The sequence below is a fragment of the Haemaphysalis longicornis genome, unplaced genomic scaffold, assembly GCF_048455015.1.
Source record: "Haemaphysalis longicornis isolate Haplotype H1 unplaced genomic scaffold, Haemaphysalis longicornis Haplotype H1 scaffold_5, whole genome shotgun sequence".
In the NCBI taxonomy this organism is placed as follows: domain Eukaryota; kingdom Metazoa; phylum Arthropoda; class Arachnida; order Ixodida; family Ixodidae; genus Haemaphysalis; species Haemaphysalis longicornis.
In genome coordinates, this window is record NW_027526385.1 from 12020491 (window position 1) to 12037290 (window position 16800).

The following is a 16800-nucleotide window of genomic DNA, read 5'->3' on the forward strand; positions in this document are numbered from 1 at the left end:
AATTCTACGGTTCACGCAAAGGAATCGGCAACTAAACCTCAGCGACGGGAGGCTCACTTCCCTCTCCCTTCCCTAGCGGTAGGAAGAAGAACCCTCTCCGGTGAGACCAATTCGCCATCTATCGGTGCGTGTGGGAACCGGTTTCTTCGAGGCTGCCGGCGGGTCTCGGAACCTGTTCCTACCCCCGCGTGACGTAAGTCCTTCAGCAGACGGACGAAAAGACTCGACTTACGATGGCTCCGCGTTTAATAGACGGACTGTGCAGCTTGACCATCCAGGCTGGCTAATATTTTTGGACTTTGGGATCGCGGGTAGTAAGTGGTGCGGGGCCTCGGGCTATAGAAGTAGGTCGGTAGCCACACCTTGCAGAATAATACTTCAGTATTCAAAGTGTAGTTTATTCATAATAAAATCTTAAAGTATGCAACGTCACGGATTTAAACATTTCCCACACCTGACCCATGATTTTCTGAAACCTGGAAAAGCAAAAACCTGTATGCCAAGCGCCACAAAATTTGTTGCACAGAAACTCTGTCTAAGTTCGGATAAATCCCAGGGAAAACAATTTTCTCGAGGTAGAAATTACCGATCCTTTGTTTTGGTATTTTAAGTTAATCGAGGAATTGGAACAGTCGTCAGATGTATCAAGGGAAGGAAAACAGAAATGTGCTTCCATCAGTCATGTAGATGGAATAAACGTGTGAAGAGACAATACAACGTCTTTAATGTCTTTGTTCCGTGTAGTCTTCTGCTACAATACTCGCATGACCAGTGAAACGTTGCCTGAGTGGCCGTTACAACCATTCGACGAGATGCAGTCGGAAACCTGTTGTTTTTAAGATGTTTTACTTTTAGGGGCGAAGCCCCCTAGGAGCTCGGGCTGTCGACGTGTCATGTCGTCGTCGTAACCGTCGTCTCATGCAGTCACGGTACCAAAACACCGGGACACTCGTTTACGCCTCGCGCTAGAACGCTTCGGGCTTGAAAGACCTTTTGCATCAAAGCTGTATACCTCTACCTCTTCGGGCCTTTTGCATCAAAGCTGTATACCTCTACCCCCCCCCCCCTTCCAAAGGTTTCATCTCCGTTATCAGAAACGCCAAGGCGCCAAGAGAGAGAGAAAAGGTAAAGGAAAGACAAAAATGTTAACCAGGCAGCATACTATGCTATCCTACGGTAATACACTTACACACTGCATGCTTCGCCCCTCCCCGGTTTTCAGGTTAGTGGAGATGGCCCAGGAATTTCTTTTAGTGGAAAAGCATGCACAGAAAAACAGAATCTCTGAAATCGACGAGTAAAATTGTGGGGCCAGCGGATGAAAGGAACACGCCAAGCATAAGGTGTTATACAAATCCGCAGATGATTGAAGGAAAAACGGAGACACCGACCAACCGAAACTGTCAAAAACATTAAAAACTTTAAAAGAACAAACAATTCGTTTCGGCTTCGCTATGGAAGCCTTGTTCACAATGAGCGTTTCGTCAAACCCTCGACTTCACAAAACCACAGAATTCTTTGAGAAAGAGGTTGTTATATTACCCTAGCTTCTTTCCCTACATTTGGCGAAATTTGTGCTGATTTCTTCTTGCGTCGCGGCCATACAATTACAGCCACCCGACAATGGCAGCCGTCGGCAAGACCACGTGTCAAATCCACTTCCACTCTATCTGTAGAATGGTAGACTACAGGACTACGTTCTGCGTTTCGCAGCGATCCAAACTTCAGGTTTTGTAGTTAGCAAGAAAAAAAAAGTCGAGGTATACTGATGCCCGTTGAGAACTGCCTGTTCCGAATGGGAACATGTACAAAGAAGTCTCAATGACTGCTTTCATCTTGGAGCCGTCGAAGGGGCTTGGTGACAGTGGCGGTCCGTGCGGTACTGCCAGCGCCACCTGTTGGGTAAGTGTGGCGACTGCAAGGAGCGATCGAAGCATGACCTGGCTGGGTCGTTCGCGGCCCAGCACGGCACGATGCCGCGCTCCGGCGGCATGGTCGGCATCGTGGCCGTCTGCTTCGTTTTCATCGCACGGACCACAAGAAGCCAAGTGATAACGACCGGTGGAACAACCAACTGCACGTTAGCCACGTAAGTGTCACCACTTGTTTGGTCTTAGACTGCGAGATGGGTATCAAAGAGCCGAGGACTGAGAAAGGATTAGGTAAATCATACATAGAAACAAGGGTCCGAATCACAAGAATCGGAAATGAAACACTGACAGGTAAACAAAAACAATAATTGGGCCACAAAGTGCGCTTTCATGCATGCATGTCCCAAAGACATAGACATTAGCGCCTTTGGGCAGAGTTCCCACACGCGTTTGAACAAATACGCAGGATGATCCTGGCAGATCTTTAGAATTTAACTGCTTTAAGAGAATATTTCTAGATAACTATATAGAAGGCTTGCCCACTTAACTAAAATTCCACAACTCCGCAAAAATTTGATATAAGTGATCGGGGGAATGTCTGCGCGACGCGCTCCGTCTTTCAAAAAGACAACTTTTTGTAATACAACTAATCGTCACTCATACGAACGGTTTGATGTGTCAGCTATATAAAATCGGCATGTGTTGTTTTTATTTTCTTTTACGGAGGATGGAGTTGCATAGATCGTGCTTAGATGAATAGAGAGTTTGTTAAGGGGTGTGGTGCTGAGCGAATCGCAAATGAAGCGCCCCCTCAAGTTATCTCATAAACAGCGTAAACAGCAGGGAGTAGCTGCATTATTCAAATTCCCCAGCTCTTGACGCGTCATCACGCTACGCTGGAGTGCTGGCAGGCTGCTGTGTTATTCGTCGTTCTACTAAACTGCACCAAAAAAGAATCCCTGCGCAGATGTAAATGCATCGGTAGACTTGGTTCATGACGCACGAAGTATTCCTTCGTACATCGGTACAGGTTTTCATCTCACTATTTCCCGATGAACTGCTCAAGCTTGACTTCGGTGCTTGGCACCGAATTTTTCTTTCCAAGGCGCCACACTCTGGCAGTAAACATAGAGTTCCATACTAATATATAATAGACGATTGATTGATTGAAAATACGTTCATTCGATTTTCTTGCGCTTGGCCGCTGCTATGGATAAGGGTCTGTAGGGGATTGGTAGGGAAGGCGAAAATGGGAAAGGATAATTATTCTGCCATTTACTGCGTCAGCGTCATGAATGCAACACAATGGTCGACTGTAGTCGTAGCGGTCGCAGTGAAATATGGCGCCTGTGTGGGGGGGAGGGGGGGGGGAGCCGCGCTTCAGCGAGCGTTCCGGCATGTATCGGCCAGGCACGTTCCACTTGTTCTTGGCATGGCTCCTGAACAGGCTGAAAAGTTGCCTCTGGCTGCAAAAAAGCAATAATATTACTCTAAAAGATTGTTGAAATTGGTTTTGTTATTTTAACATTGAACTTCCAGAAAGGTTTATTTGTCAGTAATTATTTAGAAGATTTATGCACGAGGCAGAAGAAAAAAAGTCACCTTTCTGGCTTCTCGACAAAAAAGAAGCCATTTGGCTAGCTAAGCCAAGTAGGCGAGGAACGTTGCTAGCTTCAATGACGCCGCCCACGGCGGCCAACGATAGCAGTGCCAGAGTTCCCTCTAGTATATATTAGTATGATACTCTATGGACAGTAAAGACAAGGGCGTGTGTGTGTGTGTGTGTGTGTGTGTGTGCATGTGTGTGTGTACACATGTGTGTACTGCGCATGCGTCTTTTTACTGCGAGCATCTTCCCTCAAACGCAGCCCTCTTTGTAACTTGCACAGATGCTCTTCCGAGGAACTGTGGGACAACTTCTTGCCTTCCAATTACAGCAAGTCAGATCCACCATTCGCCAATGGTACGTTTACTGTCCGATGCTTCTATGGCAACTCCAGCTGCCGGTTTTCAAGATCCTCTGAGAAGTTGTTATGAGCCTCTTCATGCTATAGACCCTGGGTGCGATTTCCGGCATCCACGAGGTTTGCCAAAGCGCACTGAAGGCGTGCTACACCGGCTGCGACTTAACGTTGCATACACCCGAAGCTTTTGTTTAAGCTGGGCTGGGTAGAGTCGCCAGTGTGTACAGTGTGCTCTACTACCGACAACATCAGGCACATTTTAAGCCACTGCGCGCGATGTGCCAGACAGCGGGGAACAGCATCGAATGCACTTGTGCGAATACGATGCAGAGGTCCTCTAGAACTCTCACACTTCCTTCGACCCTGGCGAAATCGTGATGAGGCACTGCTGGGTACAAAAACACTGCTTACTTTTCTTGCGGAAACAGGGCTATCTAGCCCTGTTTCCGCAAAAAAGAACCTCCTCTAGAGGAGGTTCTTTGAACCCTCTGAGCATATACATTATATATGTGTGAATTTCCCCTCTTACTCCCCTTTCTTTCTTTTCTTTTCTTTTTCTCTATATTTTTCGCTGTCACCTCACTGTATTCACCCAATCTGGAGTAGCAAGCCCTACCTTTAGTGGGGATGACCTCTTCAGCCTTCATTAAAGGCGTTCTCTCTCTCCAAGAAGGACAATCAGGGGTGACACGTCACCTCAGTTCCTCATTTATCACAACCGCCTGTGAGCAAACGTTGTCGGCCATTTCTTTTAAATGAAAACGCATTGTGGCACTTTCAATTAAGAAGTTATTTGCACCGAATTTATTCTTTCTAGCGCCGCAACCTTTATACGAATGACAACCAACATATCAATGGTGCCAATCTACTGCTCTGTAGTGTCTGAAGGAAGGTGGCGCCCCTGTAAAGTGAGGGCGTTTAAAACTGCGTAGTTTAGGGCATAGGATTTGGTGAGGATTTGTCCAGTGGCCCCGATTTGAAATTGGCATACGTGAGTGAAACCTGCTTCCAATGCCAAGAAAGACGAAATGGCTCGTATTGGTGCTGACGTGATGTAACTGAGTGCTGAGAGCTGGGAAGGGCTCTATTTTGACGGTTGTCCGGAAAACACAGTAATGAAGGATATGCAAAAAATGATGATAGGTTGAGCAGCTCGAAAGGTATTTGATGCCTCAGTATGCTTTCGTTCAAGATGAAACAGGCTGCGTACCCCTTCTGCACACTTTGTGGCAAGCGCGAGCACGTGAACCAGGTATTATGTGAATTCACGCGGTATAGAGCAGCCAGGACGTCCCTTTTAGTGTCCTTGGGCCTTCCGCTTTTTAGAGGACCAACTCTAAGTGTCGTCTAAGTCCCTTGTTCTAACTTTGAACGAGGATTTCGAGTCACAAAAGCTCGACTGTTTTTCCTGCGCAGCACTGGACTGGATCGGACTTTCTAAACAAGATTGTAGTAGTGAGCGCATCGTCGTCATAGTCATCATCATCGCCCAGTCGATTTCTTTTTTATCGTACATGTGGTGTAGCAAGTTAGTTTCCTTGGCCAGGGTAACCTCACCAGTATCATTGAAGACTGTTCTCTCTCTCTCTCTCTCACTCACTCTCTCTCTCTCTCTTTCAGTACTATTCGTTTAGTAAAATGTGCTTCTAATTACGTGGCACTAGCCTCACCGCTTTAAACTTCATTATCCAGTTTATGAGTGTGGACTGTGGCTATTGTTGATTGGCCGCGGTGCAGACAGACGACGTAGATTCTTCCATAATGATCCGAGTACATTAAAGCCATGGCAAAACATACACAGACGCGAACAAGTGGCATATCTTCGAAGTTGCATTCTGGAAATGATTAGTTCCAACAAACTGCGCTGAAATACAAGAACAACCCTGGCATAGAATTTTTCTCCATAGTTCAATGTCTTTCGTGGCGCCAGCATATCACGGTGTTCACTTTACAACGGGCCCCCCTTTATCGACCGAGGAGCACCGGCGTGATATTTGCCATAAGGGAATGAAATGTACAACATACTGAAGGTCGTGCAATTTTAAATCTATTCATGACGGGAAAATATCGTGACTCGCATAGGTGAAGAGCCGTGCCGCATCTAAAACAGGAAAACTCGAACCGTTGCGAGGGGAACGAATGATTGACGATGCCCGCAGCATTGATTGAACTTGGCCTGCCGTCACGCTCGCACAGCCGTAACCCACTCGGCCAGGGACATTGCCAGGGCCGGCGTTGCTGGTCCAGGCCCTCAACTGATCGAAGCCTACTCCAAAAGAAATCAAGATGCGTGACACAAGCCGCGACGGATTTATTGCACTGGGCCCGTTTCAAAGAAATTCGACAGGGCTTCATTCAGTCCCGAGGCCGTAGTTGAAAAAAAAAAATCACGATTGCTGACTTCACTGGACACTACTCCTGATAATCAAAAAATTAGCAGTGGCTTAGCTCGGCTTTGCCAGGATATACGTAGCGTGTAGCTAAGGCTCAGCTGGTTTTTCTTAGGTTTCCTGGTTATCTAGGGTTACCTGATTATCATGCTTACTGCTGCTAAAATGATTTCCAATCCTATGCAATTCAATCCAATCCAATCCAGTCCAGTCCAGTCCAGTCCAGTCCAGTCCAGTCCAGTCCAGTCCAATCCAATCCAATCCAGTCCAATCCAATCCAGTCCAGTCCAGCCGGGTCCCGTTCAGTCCAGCCACTGTTCCTGGCGCATGCGCAGCACAGCTTTCCAGGAGCCACGCGAAACGGCTATCGAGCGGCTCCGGCTCAGCGTCAGGCATGGCTACTGCGCAACGGAGGCGCACAGCTGGGCACGCGCTGGCGTTAGTGCGTCCGCCGCGGCTATGAAGTCATTCCTCTGGAATGCGCAGACCGGCGAATGTGCCGACCTAATTCTCTACACTCCCGTACTCCGATTGGATTGGATTTCCAAACCAATTCTATTTAATCTAATCCAATAAAATCCAATTCAATGCTCCTCGCGCTTTCGCAGCCCCGCTTTTCAAGGCCAACGCGAAACTGCTCAACCTCTGCTAGTGTAGCTTGCACTACAAAAGTGGCTGTAATCTTTTGAAGCCACCATTTAAATGACCCATCGAGCAGAACAGCCAGCGTCGGCGTCGGAAGCTGTGAAACGGCCCCTTGGGAACGTTTAACAGCGCGACGCGCTCCGCAGTGCGACCCCAGACACGGGAGTAGCGAGAGGAAGCCGTACCCGCGAGTCCAACGGAAACAAAGCAAGGAAGCAAAACAAAGCGGCCAAACGAGCAGACAAGCAGTGAAATTCGTCGCCATCGTCCCCCCTCTCTAGACACGACGGCATGAACGAGTAGCGGCGTAACGTGTGGGAGACAGATCGAAGCTATTCGAAAGCAAGGTGGAAGCGGATCGCGACGCAAAGTATCTCAAGCGGAATGAGGAAAAAGTCCTCCTGAAACCATTCGATGATGTGTTGAATATAAAAATGTAATCCCGTCGGGAAAAAAAGTTTAATTGAATTGAATTTAAAACGCGGGATGGAAGCAACGCATTTCTGGCGTTCAGTTGTTCATTGGTGCTTTCGCCTTCAGAACCCTTATAAAATGCTTAGGTGTCTTCGAATGTATGGAATGTGACGAGCCCCGTTTCGAAACAGAGGAAATAGGAAGTTTTGCTTTCTTCACCCGGTTCCTTTCCACTGCTGTCGAGGGGCAGCCACGATATGCAGCGTATTTCTGCGTTATCTCCAGATTTTTTAGGTGAGGGATAAAGTAGTATGCTGCCATCAGTGATCACCGGAGCACCTGGGCAGCTATAACAGCAAGTAGGCCGGTTTTAAAGCAGTAAATGAGCTTGCAGTAGTCTATGTTTAGTCACGAGAGTAAATAACTATGTCTACGCAAAACGAAATGACCCGCTAAGTATTAAAAGTAATGTGCACTGAAATAGTGCCAATAAACGCTTCTACTTTTGCTTCTGGCCTGGAGGGAAAAGGCCTCTCCCAATATTCTCCAACTACCCCGGTCCTGCGCTAACTGCGACCAATTAAATCTCTGCAAACTTCTTGATCTCATCTGGCCATGTAATTTTCTGCCGCCACTGCTATGCTTGCCTTCTCTAGGGATTAACTCTCTTACCCTTAATGACCGACGGTTCTCTTACCTTCGCATTACATGCCTTGCCCACGTCCATTTCTCCTTTTTAATTTCTACTAGTACGTCCTTAACACGCGTTTGTTCCCTGACCCATTCCGCTCTCATCTTTTTCCTTAATGTAACACTATCATCTTCCGTTAGATTGCCCGATGAGTCGTTCTCAATTTATGTTGAACCCTCTTAGTGAGCCCCCAAGTTTCTACCGCGTAGGTGAGTACCGGTAAGATGCAGCTGTCATTCACTTTGTTCTTCAGGGACAATGGTATCATTATCTGAGAATATTTTCCGTATGCCCTCCACACCATTCTTACCCTTCTAATTATCTCTGCCTCATGGTTGGGATCCGGGATCACAACTTGGCCTAAGTAGATATATTCGCTTAACACCTCCGCTGCCTCGCCACCTATCTAAAACCACTGTGCTGTCCCGAGGTTATTGATCATTACTTTGGTTTTCTGCATATTATTTTCAGGCCTACTCTGTATGTTCTACTCTGTTTGTACAGTGCTGAAAGCGTGCTTTGCAATTCGTCCCCCGAGTTACTTAGGAAGGCAATGTCATCAGCAAATCCGAGTTTACTAAGGTATTCTCCATTAACCCTTACTACTACCTGCTCCCAATCCAACGTTCTGAATACTTCTTGTAAACATGCTGTAAATAACATTGGAGAGATTGTGTCTCCTTGTCCGACGCCCTTCCTTATAGGTATTTTACTGCTCTCCTTATTGAGGATGATGGTAGCTGTGGACCCATTGTAGATATTCTCTAGAACTCTTACATAATGCTCATCTACACCCTGGTTCCGCAATGCCTGAATGACTGCTGAGGTTTCGACCGAGTCAAATGCTTTCTCATAATCCATGAAAGCTATATATAGGGGTTCAGTATACTCAGCACACTTCTTTATCACCTGATTGTTCGCGTGAATATGGTCCATTATTGAATAGCCCTTACGGAACCGTGCTTTTTCTTTAGGTTGACTGAAATCTAAGGTTGCAAGAAATTCTGTTAGCGCTTACCTTGGTAACTACCTTGTAAACAACTGACAGTAAGCTGATGGGCATGTAATTTTTCAAGTCCTTCACGTAACGTTTCTTATGGATTAGGATGATGTTCACGTTCTTGCAAGATTCCGGTATACTTGCGGTCATTAGGCATTGCGTATACAGGTTTGCCAGTTTTTTCAAGTACAATTTCTCCACCATCCTTCAAGAGTTCTGCTGTTATCTGATCCTAACCACGTGCTTTGCTCGCTTTCATTTCTTTCAAAGCCTTCCTAACTTCTTCAGTCGTTACTGGTTCGATGTCTATCTCCTCTGAACTACTTTCTCGTTCGGCAGTATCCTCGATGTTCCGGCTACTGTACAGATCTCAGTAGAACTCCTAGGCTACTCTGACTATTTTATCCCTATTTGTGATGACATTGCCTTGCTTGTATACGTCTTGTCTGACATTGCCTTGCTTGTATAAGTGTATACGTCTGATTTTTCACCACGCTAAGACGCCTATTCACTGATTTCAGGCTACTTTACAGCGTATTCGACCCTCTCCATATTATACTTCCGTATGTCAGCTGTCTGACGCTTATTGATTACCTTCGAAAGCTCTGCTAGTTATATTCTGTCAGCTGGGGTGGAGATTGTCTTGGTTTGCCGTTTTCTAATTAGATCTTTCGTCTCCTGGTAAAGTTTACCAGCAGCTTGTCTAGCCATCGTGCCCCCCACTTCTACTGCACACTCCTTGATAATGCCTGTAAGATTGTCGCTGGCTTCCCGTCTCGTAAACTCTGCTTCTTCGGTAAGAGCTGAATATCGGTTCTGAAGCGCTATTCTGAATTCTTCTACTTTACGCCTTACTGTTAGCTCATTATTCGATCTTCTTCTTCCATCTTCAAGTGTGGGGTGGTTAGTGTATATCTTCAATCATACACTGATCGTGGGTTACAGTTAGCTGGAAATTATACCATAGCTAATGTCGCCGCTTCACCGAACGCCAAGGTACATCGTAGCCCTCTAAGAAGTGGAATTTAAAAGAACCCAACCTGGTTTTAAGAAAAGTGTGTAGTAACTGAATAAAACGTTCATTACTTTTGACCGTTAATATTCAGGCACACAGACTTAACAATCAAAGGTTTAGGGGTAAGGCATGCCACTTTAGAACTAAAATGAAGGGAACAAAAATATTTTCCAGATTTATTGTCGGTATCTAAGCTGTAGACTGTGCCTGCACAGCTTATGAGCCTTTGAGACGTTTCAACTGCCCCGATGTTCTCTTTCAGGAGTGGCTGTGCTTGTAAACGTCTCCATGAAGATTGTGGATGTTGACGACATCAACGAAGAAAGAATGGTTAGTTTCATGTCTATGTTGAATTACATAGACGCCATAAAAATCAACATACCACATATTCATCGATATATCCGTCCGGAGGACGCCTCCTTGTATCAAGGATTTCCTGAAAGGGCAAAATTGGCCAATTTTCGGAGCTTGAGGATTTGGCCTGCTCATTCTTTAGATACGAGAGATATAATGATATTTTTGTGTAGTTGCTTTGGGGAGTGTTCCTTGAAAATTCCTTACACAAAATAAACGCACTAAATGAATACCACATAATGGAAATAAACAGGAACACCTTAAAAACAAACTAAACAAACGATGAAATAGACAACAAACAAACAGCAGTGCCAAGTAACCTGCCAAGAAGGACACACAAGCAAAAATGCGAAATATTTCGACAAAGCCCACAGCCTTCAATGAGATATCCGTAATGCGTATAACCAGTTTCAAGGAGAGGTATAGTTCCTGGTGTTTCGTTCCTGACGTTCGTGGTGTTACTACACACGTACATGTAGTAATTGGGAGGTACAATACCGAGATAACTTCCTTGTGCCCTTATATCTCTTCCGCCTCAAGTTTTAAGAACAGAAAAGGAACAAAATTTAATAGGGCTTAATTATGTGCACTGGATACCGAAAAGGTTTAACTCGGGTGACATGACCCTCGACGAAATACTTATTTGTTTGCCTGTTAAAATGTTATTTGCTAGGTGGTTGCGTGTCAACTTGGATATGCGTTATGGTCTGTGTTCATCGTAAGATGTTTCCCATTCTATGATTTTGCAGTTTACAGTAAACTCAACAGTACCGAGCTTAATGACGAAAAGTAAGAAAGTTTAGTTTCTTTTTGCTTCGAAATTGGCTGTATCACACTTTTGAAATGCGCACATCAGCTAACCAGAAGACTTCATAGAAACATTGTTTACAAGTCAAGCAATGCAGCAAAGTTGTGGGGAACCTTTATTTTAATTAGGGTAAATACGGCATAATGAAGGGACTAATTACCGCCTTCAGAGGTTTGGGTTTGGTTACGGCTTTCTTGCAGTAACTTTTTATCGTGCCCTGTCAGACAGTAGTTTGTTATAACGGTCGGAACACCTCTTTGCTCGCTGTCCTTAAATTTCCCTTCTTTTTCTGTTTTTGGTTTTCTCCATATTTTTTCCCTTTTCCACGTGGCGGATAGCAAACTAGTTTGCAGCTTGGTTAACATTTCTTCCGTTCTTTTACCTTTTACATTTTTTATGATGTCAAGTTTGATACTTGCTTAGATCTCATGCGGCAGGCAATACATTTCCTTTTAAAACTGGTTGGAAAATAAAAACCGAAGTGACTTTTAAAGCCTTTACATTTATTTTTACTTTAGACGATTTTTGCTACTGTGTGCTTTCTTTAATACGAGTTGAGTGGCTTGAGAAGATGCAGAAGGAATACCGAGCGCTTTATCCTGCTTCTTTTCTACCCTTTTCATTGCTTGTTACGTTTAATTTAGAATAATATCCCTGACATTATGGCTTTTTAACTTTTGACCGCCCTGAGGATTTCTTTCATGAAAAAGGAGCCGCGAAATCTTGGAGCAAATTTTGTTGTCGCTTGATAGATTGGGATGCTTTGGTGTTTTGCAAAACATTAGCCATTGAGCCCATGTCTAAGACACTGAGACAGCAGTATTTGTAAATAAATAAACAAATAAATAGTGTAGCACACACGTTTTAGCTCAAATTAGGCGTTCGGATGCATCGAAGTTTGTATTGGGATTAACAGATGATTGCCATTTTAGCACAAGCAAAGGTACATTTTTGAGTTGTTGAAGGCCAGTATGTCCCACACAGTGACATTTTTGTCAAAAAGGTGATATTCGCGCGTTAGAAAAACACTGAATAGAAAGTTCGAAAGGAGGTACAGAAATAGACAAGAGACACCACAAGAAAGCGGTTCTACAATAAAAAAAAGAAACACGTGCAGGTGCTTTAATCATTGCAGAAATGGGGTGAAGACAGCTACACTCCGTTGTAAGGAGATCTGGCAAATGTTGGAAATGATCTTGATAAGAAGCAAAGGCGCGTTACTTTGATTTTGGCCCGGTGTGTGAAAGTAATGCTGCGCAGGACTTCCGCCTTCACACATACATCGAGGAGAGCTGGCACGACTCTCGGCTTCGAACTGGACCATTCGCCAACAAATGGCGTCGGACGTCCGTGCCTCGGCGTGTAGCCCGTCTCATATGGGCTCCCGACGTCGTGTTCTCGAACACCAAAAAGAGCAGTATCTTCCGCCAGTCCGTGGACAGCGTCGCCTACAAGATAGCTCGAGACGGATCGGTACACAGGCTCACGAGGCAAGGCTATAAATTTGTCCCTGCGTGCGCCAATTAGAAATGTGCAGTTCACTCACTCACTCACTCACTCACTCACTCACTCACTCACTCACTCACTCACTCACTCACTCACTCACTCACTCACTCACTCACTCACTCACTCACTCACTCACTCACTCACTCACTCACTCAAGTGCAACCGTATGCACGAGTGTAGACTAGTTTTTGCGACTCCTGTGTCAAGACACCAGACGAGTTAGGGACTTGATAATGTGGGCGCCAAGCTCAAGTCACGGCTGTCTCCACTGCCGTAACACTAATTTCTGCCCGAAAACAGTAACTAAAGCGTTCACGGTTAGAATTGCTGAGTAAGAGATCCTTAAGTTCCATACTGTCTAAAATGATATCCATGGGTTGAATAAACTTTGCAAGAACCATGACACTTCTATTATTTGCCGTAGTGTACACAAAGGACTACAATACCGCACAGCAGAGAAAACGTTCGGTGGTATTTTTTTCAGCAACGAATTCTAAATGGCTTTAAGCCATTCGCAGCAGAGGTATGAAATGATAGGGAACAATTACAGCTCAAACAAACCTACACTTCCTTTCAAAATACCGCCGGGACATCTACAAAAGAAATGACGTGGTGCATCCAGAATACACCAATACTCTACAGTGACCCTGCCGCAACGTAAGCGGTTTTATATATTCGAAAACCTTTGGATTTCTCTCTCTCTCTACGTCTCTCTCTGCGTGTGTGTGTGTGTGTGTGTGTGTGTGTGTATGTGTATGTGCGCGTGTGTGTGCGTGTGTGTGCGTGTGTGTGTGTGTGTGTGTGTGTGTGCGTGTGTGTGCATGCGTGCGCGTGTGCGAGCGCGTACGCATGCGTGAAAAAACTACCGACATCAAAGCAATCCAGCGGTGGCGGGGAAAAGCGGAGGCGTAGAGGTAGAGGACCCGCCTCGCGTGCAGAAGGACCGTGGTTCGAATCCCATTGCCGGACAATTCCTACCGGATTTAAAAAAAATCCGCGTATTGATAGAATTGCAGAATGGGGCTTGGGGTGCGGCCTGACCCCGGCGACTCATTGCTGGTAACGCACTCCCTCACCAGAGCAGGATTGGCCACGCTAGTGTAGTAACAGCCACAGCCTCCCATGAATACACCAATTAACCCACGGCCCTCGGTCTCCACTGGCTGCCAAGCAACTGAACACGGCGGCGGTCAGAACAGTGACGCAGCACAGGGTGCTAAGAATACCTGGACCCGGACAGGCCGCCATTGGAATCTGAACCTGGCAACGCTTAACAAGAGAACCTTATCTAGTGAAGCGAGTCTAGACGTGTTGTTCGAGGAATTAAAGGGCATTAAATGGGATGTTATAAGGCTTAGTGAGGTTAGGAGAACACATGAAGCCTTTACGGTGCTGAAAAATGGACACGCTCTACGTTACCGTGGTCTAGAGGACAGAAGAGAACTGGCAGCGGGATTTCCAGTCAATAAAAGCATAGCTGGCAACACAGAAGAACACTATAGCATTAACGAAGGGGAGCAGGTCTTGTAATTAGGCTCAATAAGAGGTACACACTCAAGGTGGTGCAGGGCTACGCGCCCACATCCAGCCATGACGACCATGTAGTGGAACGCTTCTATGAAGATGTGGAATCGGCAATGGCTAAAGTAAAAACACAGTATACTGTAGTTATGGGGGACTTCAGTGCCAAAGTAGGCAAGAATCAGGCTGGAGACAAGGAAGTTGGGAACTATGGTCTGGGCTGTAGAAATAGCACGGGGGACCTACTAGTCGAGTTCGCAGAACGGAATAACCTACACATAATGAATACCTTCTTCTGCAAACGGGATACCCGGAAGTGACGTGGAGGAGCATGAATGGCGAGCATAAAAATGAAATAGAGGTCATATAACACGATAACTCTGGCGTCGTGAAGGATGTGGAAATTCTCGGTAGGCTAAGGTGTAGTGACCACCGTATGGTAAGATCTCATATTAGGCGAGATTCGAAAAGGGACCGTAACAAGCTAGTACGAAAGAAGCCGATTAATGAGCTAACAGTAAGACGTAAAGTAGAAGAATTCAGGATCGCGCTGCAGAACCGATATTCAGCTCTTACCGAGGAAGCAGAGTTTACGACACATGAAACCAGCGACAACCTTACAGGCATCATCACGGAGTGTGCAGTAGAAGTCGGGGGCACGATGGCTAGACAGGATACTGGTAAACTTTCCCAGGAGACGGAAGATCTAATTAGGAAACGGCAAACCATGACAATTTCCACCCCAGCTGACCGAATAGAACTCGCCGAGCTTTCGAAGTTAATAAGCGTAAGACAGCTGACATACGGAAGTAGAATATGAAGGGGATCGAATACACTGTAAAGAACGGAGGTAGCCTGAAAGCAGTGAAGAGGCGTCTCAGCGTGGTGAAAAATCATATGTATGCACTTGAAGACAAGCAAGGCAATATCATCCCAAATAAGGATAAAATAGTCACAGTAGCCGAAGAGTTCGATAGGGATCTGTACAGTAGCCGGGGCATCCAGGATAATGCCGAACGAGAAAGTAGTTCAGAGGAGATAGACATCCCACCAGTAATGACCGAAGAAGTAAGAAAGGCTTTGAAAGAAATGAAAGGGGGCAAAGCCCCTGGTGAGGGTCAGATAACAGCAGACCTCTTGAAGGATGGTGGAGAAATTGTACTTGAAAAATTGCCAAACCTGTATACGCAATGCCTAATGACCGCAAGTGTACCGGAATCTTGGAAGAAGGCGAACATCATTCTAATCTATAAGAAACGTGACGTGAAGGACTTGAAAAATTACAGGCCGATCAGCTTACTGTCATTCATCTACAAGGTACTTACCAAGGCAATCGCTAATAGAATTTCTGCGACCTTACAGTTCAGTCAACCTAAAGAACAAGCAGGGTTCCGTAAAGGCGATTCAACAATGGACCATATTCACACAATCTATCAGGTGATAGAGAAGCGCGCTGAGTATACTGAACCCCCTATGTATAGCCTTCATAGATGATGAGGAAGCATTTGACTAGGTCGAATCCTCAGCAGTCATTCAGGCATTACGGAACCAGGAGGTCGATGAGCATTATGCAAGAATACTAGAGGATATCTACAGTGAGTACACAGCTACCATCATTCTCCATAAGGAGAGCAGTAAAATACCTATAAGGAAGGGCGTCAGACAAGGAGACACAATCTCTCCAATGTTATTCACAACATGTTTACAAGAAGTATTCAGAACGTTGATTTGGGATCAGGTGGGAGTAAGGGTTAATGGAGAATACCTCAGTAACGTCAGATTTGCTGAAGACATTGCCTTCCTAAGTAACTCGTGAGACGAAATGCAAAGCATGCTGACCGCACTGGACAGAGTAGAACCGTGGGCCTGAAAATTAATATGCAGAAACCCAAAGTAGTGATCAATAACCTCGGGACAGCACAGCGGTTTGAGGTACGTGGCGAGGCAGGGGAAGTTGTAAGCGAATTTATCTACTTAGGACAAGTAATGACTCCTGATCCCAAACATGAGGAAGAAATAGAAGGATAAGAATGGGGTGGAGTGCATACGGCAGACATTTTCAGATAATGAATAGCAGCCTACCATTGTCCCCGAAGAAGAAAGCGTATGACAGCTGCTTCTTACCGGTACTCACCTACGGGGCAGAAACTTGGAGGCTCACTAAGAGGGTTCAACTTAAATTGAGAACGACTCAGCGGGCAATGAGCGGAATAATATAGGTTTAACATTAAGGGACAACAAGAGAGCGGAGTGGGTAAGGGAACAAACGCGTGTTAAGGACATATTAGTAGAAATTAAGAAGAAGAAATGGACGTGTGCGGGGCATGTAATGCGAAGGCAAGATGACCGTTGGTCATTACGGGTAGCAGAGTGGATCCCTAAAGAAGGCAAGCGTTGAAGGGGGCGGCAGAAAGTTAGATGGGCACATGAGATGAAGAAGTTTGCGGGGATAAATTGGTCGCAGTTAGCACAGGACCGGGGTAATTGGAGATTAATGGGAGAGGCCTTTGCCCTGCAGTTGGCGTAGATAGGCTGGTGATGACGATGATGATGATGATCAAAGCTATCTCGGTCGGTTACTACCTGTAAGCTCCGGCGCGACAATGCTTAGTGGGGAAGGT

At 45.6% G+C, this 16800-nt stretch overlaps 1 protein-coding gene across 1 annotated transcript in view; it reads left to right on the forward strand.

Annotated features, from left to right (window-relative positions):
• The first annotated feature begins 1973 nt into the window (after positions 1 to 1973).
• The window catches only part of LOC144138933 (glycine receptor subunit alpha-2-like), a 53460-nt gene continuing 38633 nt past the window's right edge, over positions 1974 to 16800 (forward strand). The window contains exons 1-4 of the mRNA XM_077671449.1: positions 1974 to 2089; positions 3761 to 3834; positions 10253 to 10320; positions 12413 to 12642. Of these exons, the coding sequence (XP_077527575.1) occupies positions 1974 to 2089; positions 3761 to 3834; positions 10253 to 10320; positions 12413 to 12642 (488 nt within the window). The remainder of the gene's footprint in view (positions 2090 to 3760; positions 3835 to 10252; positions 10321 to 12412; positions 12643 to 16800) is intronic.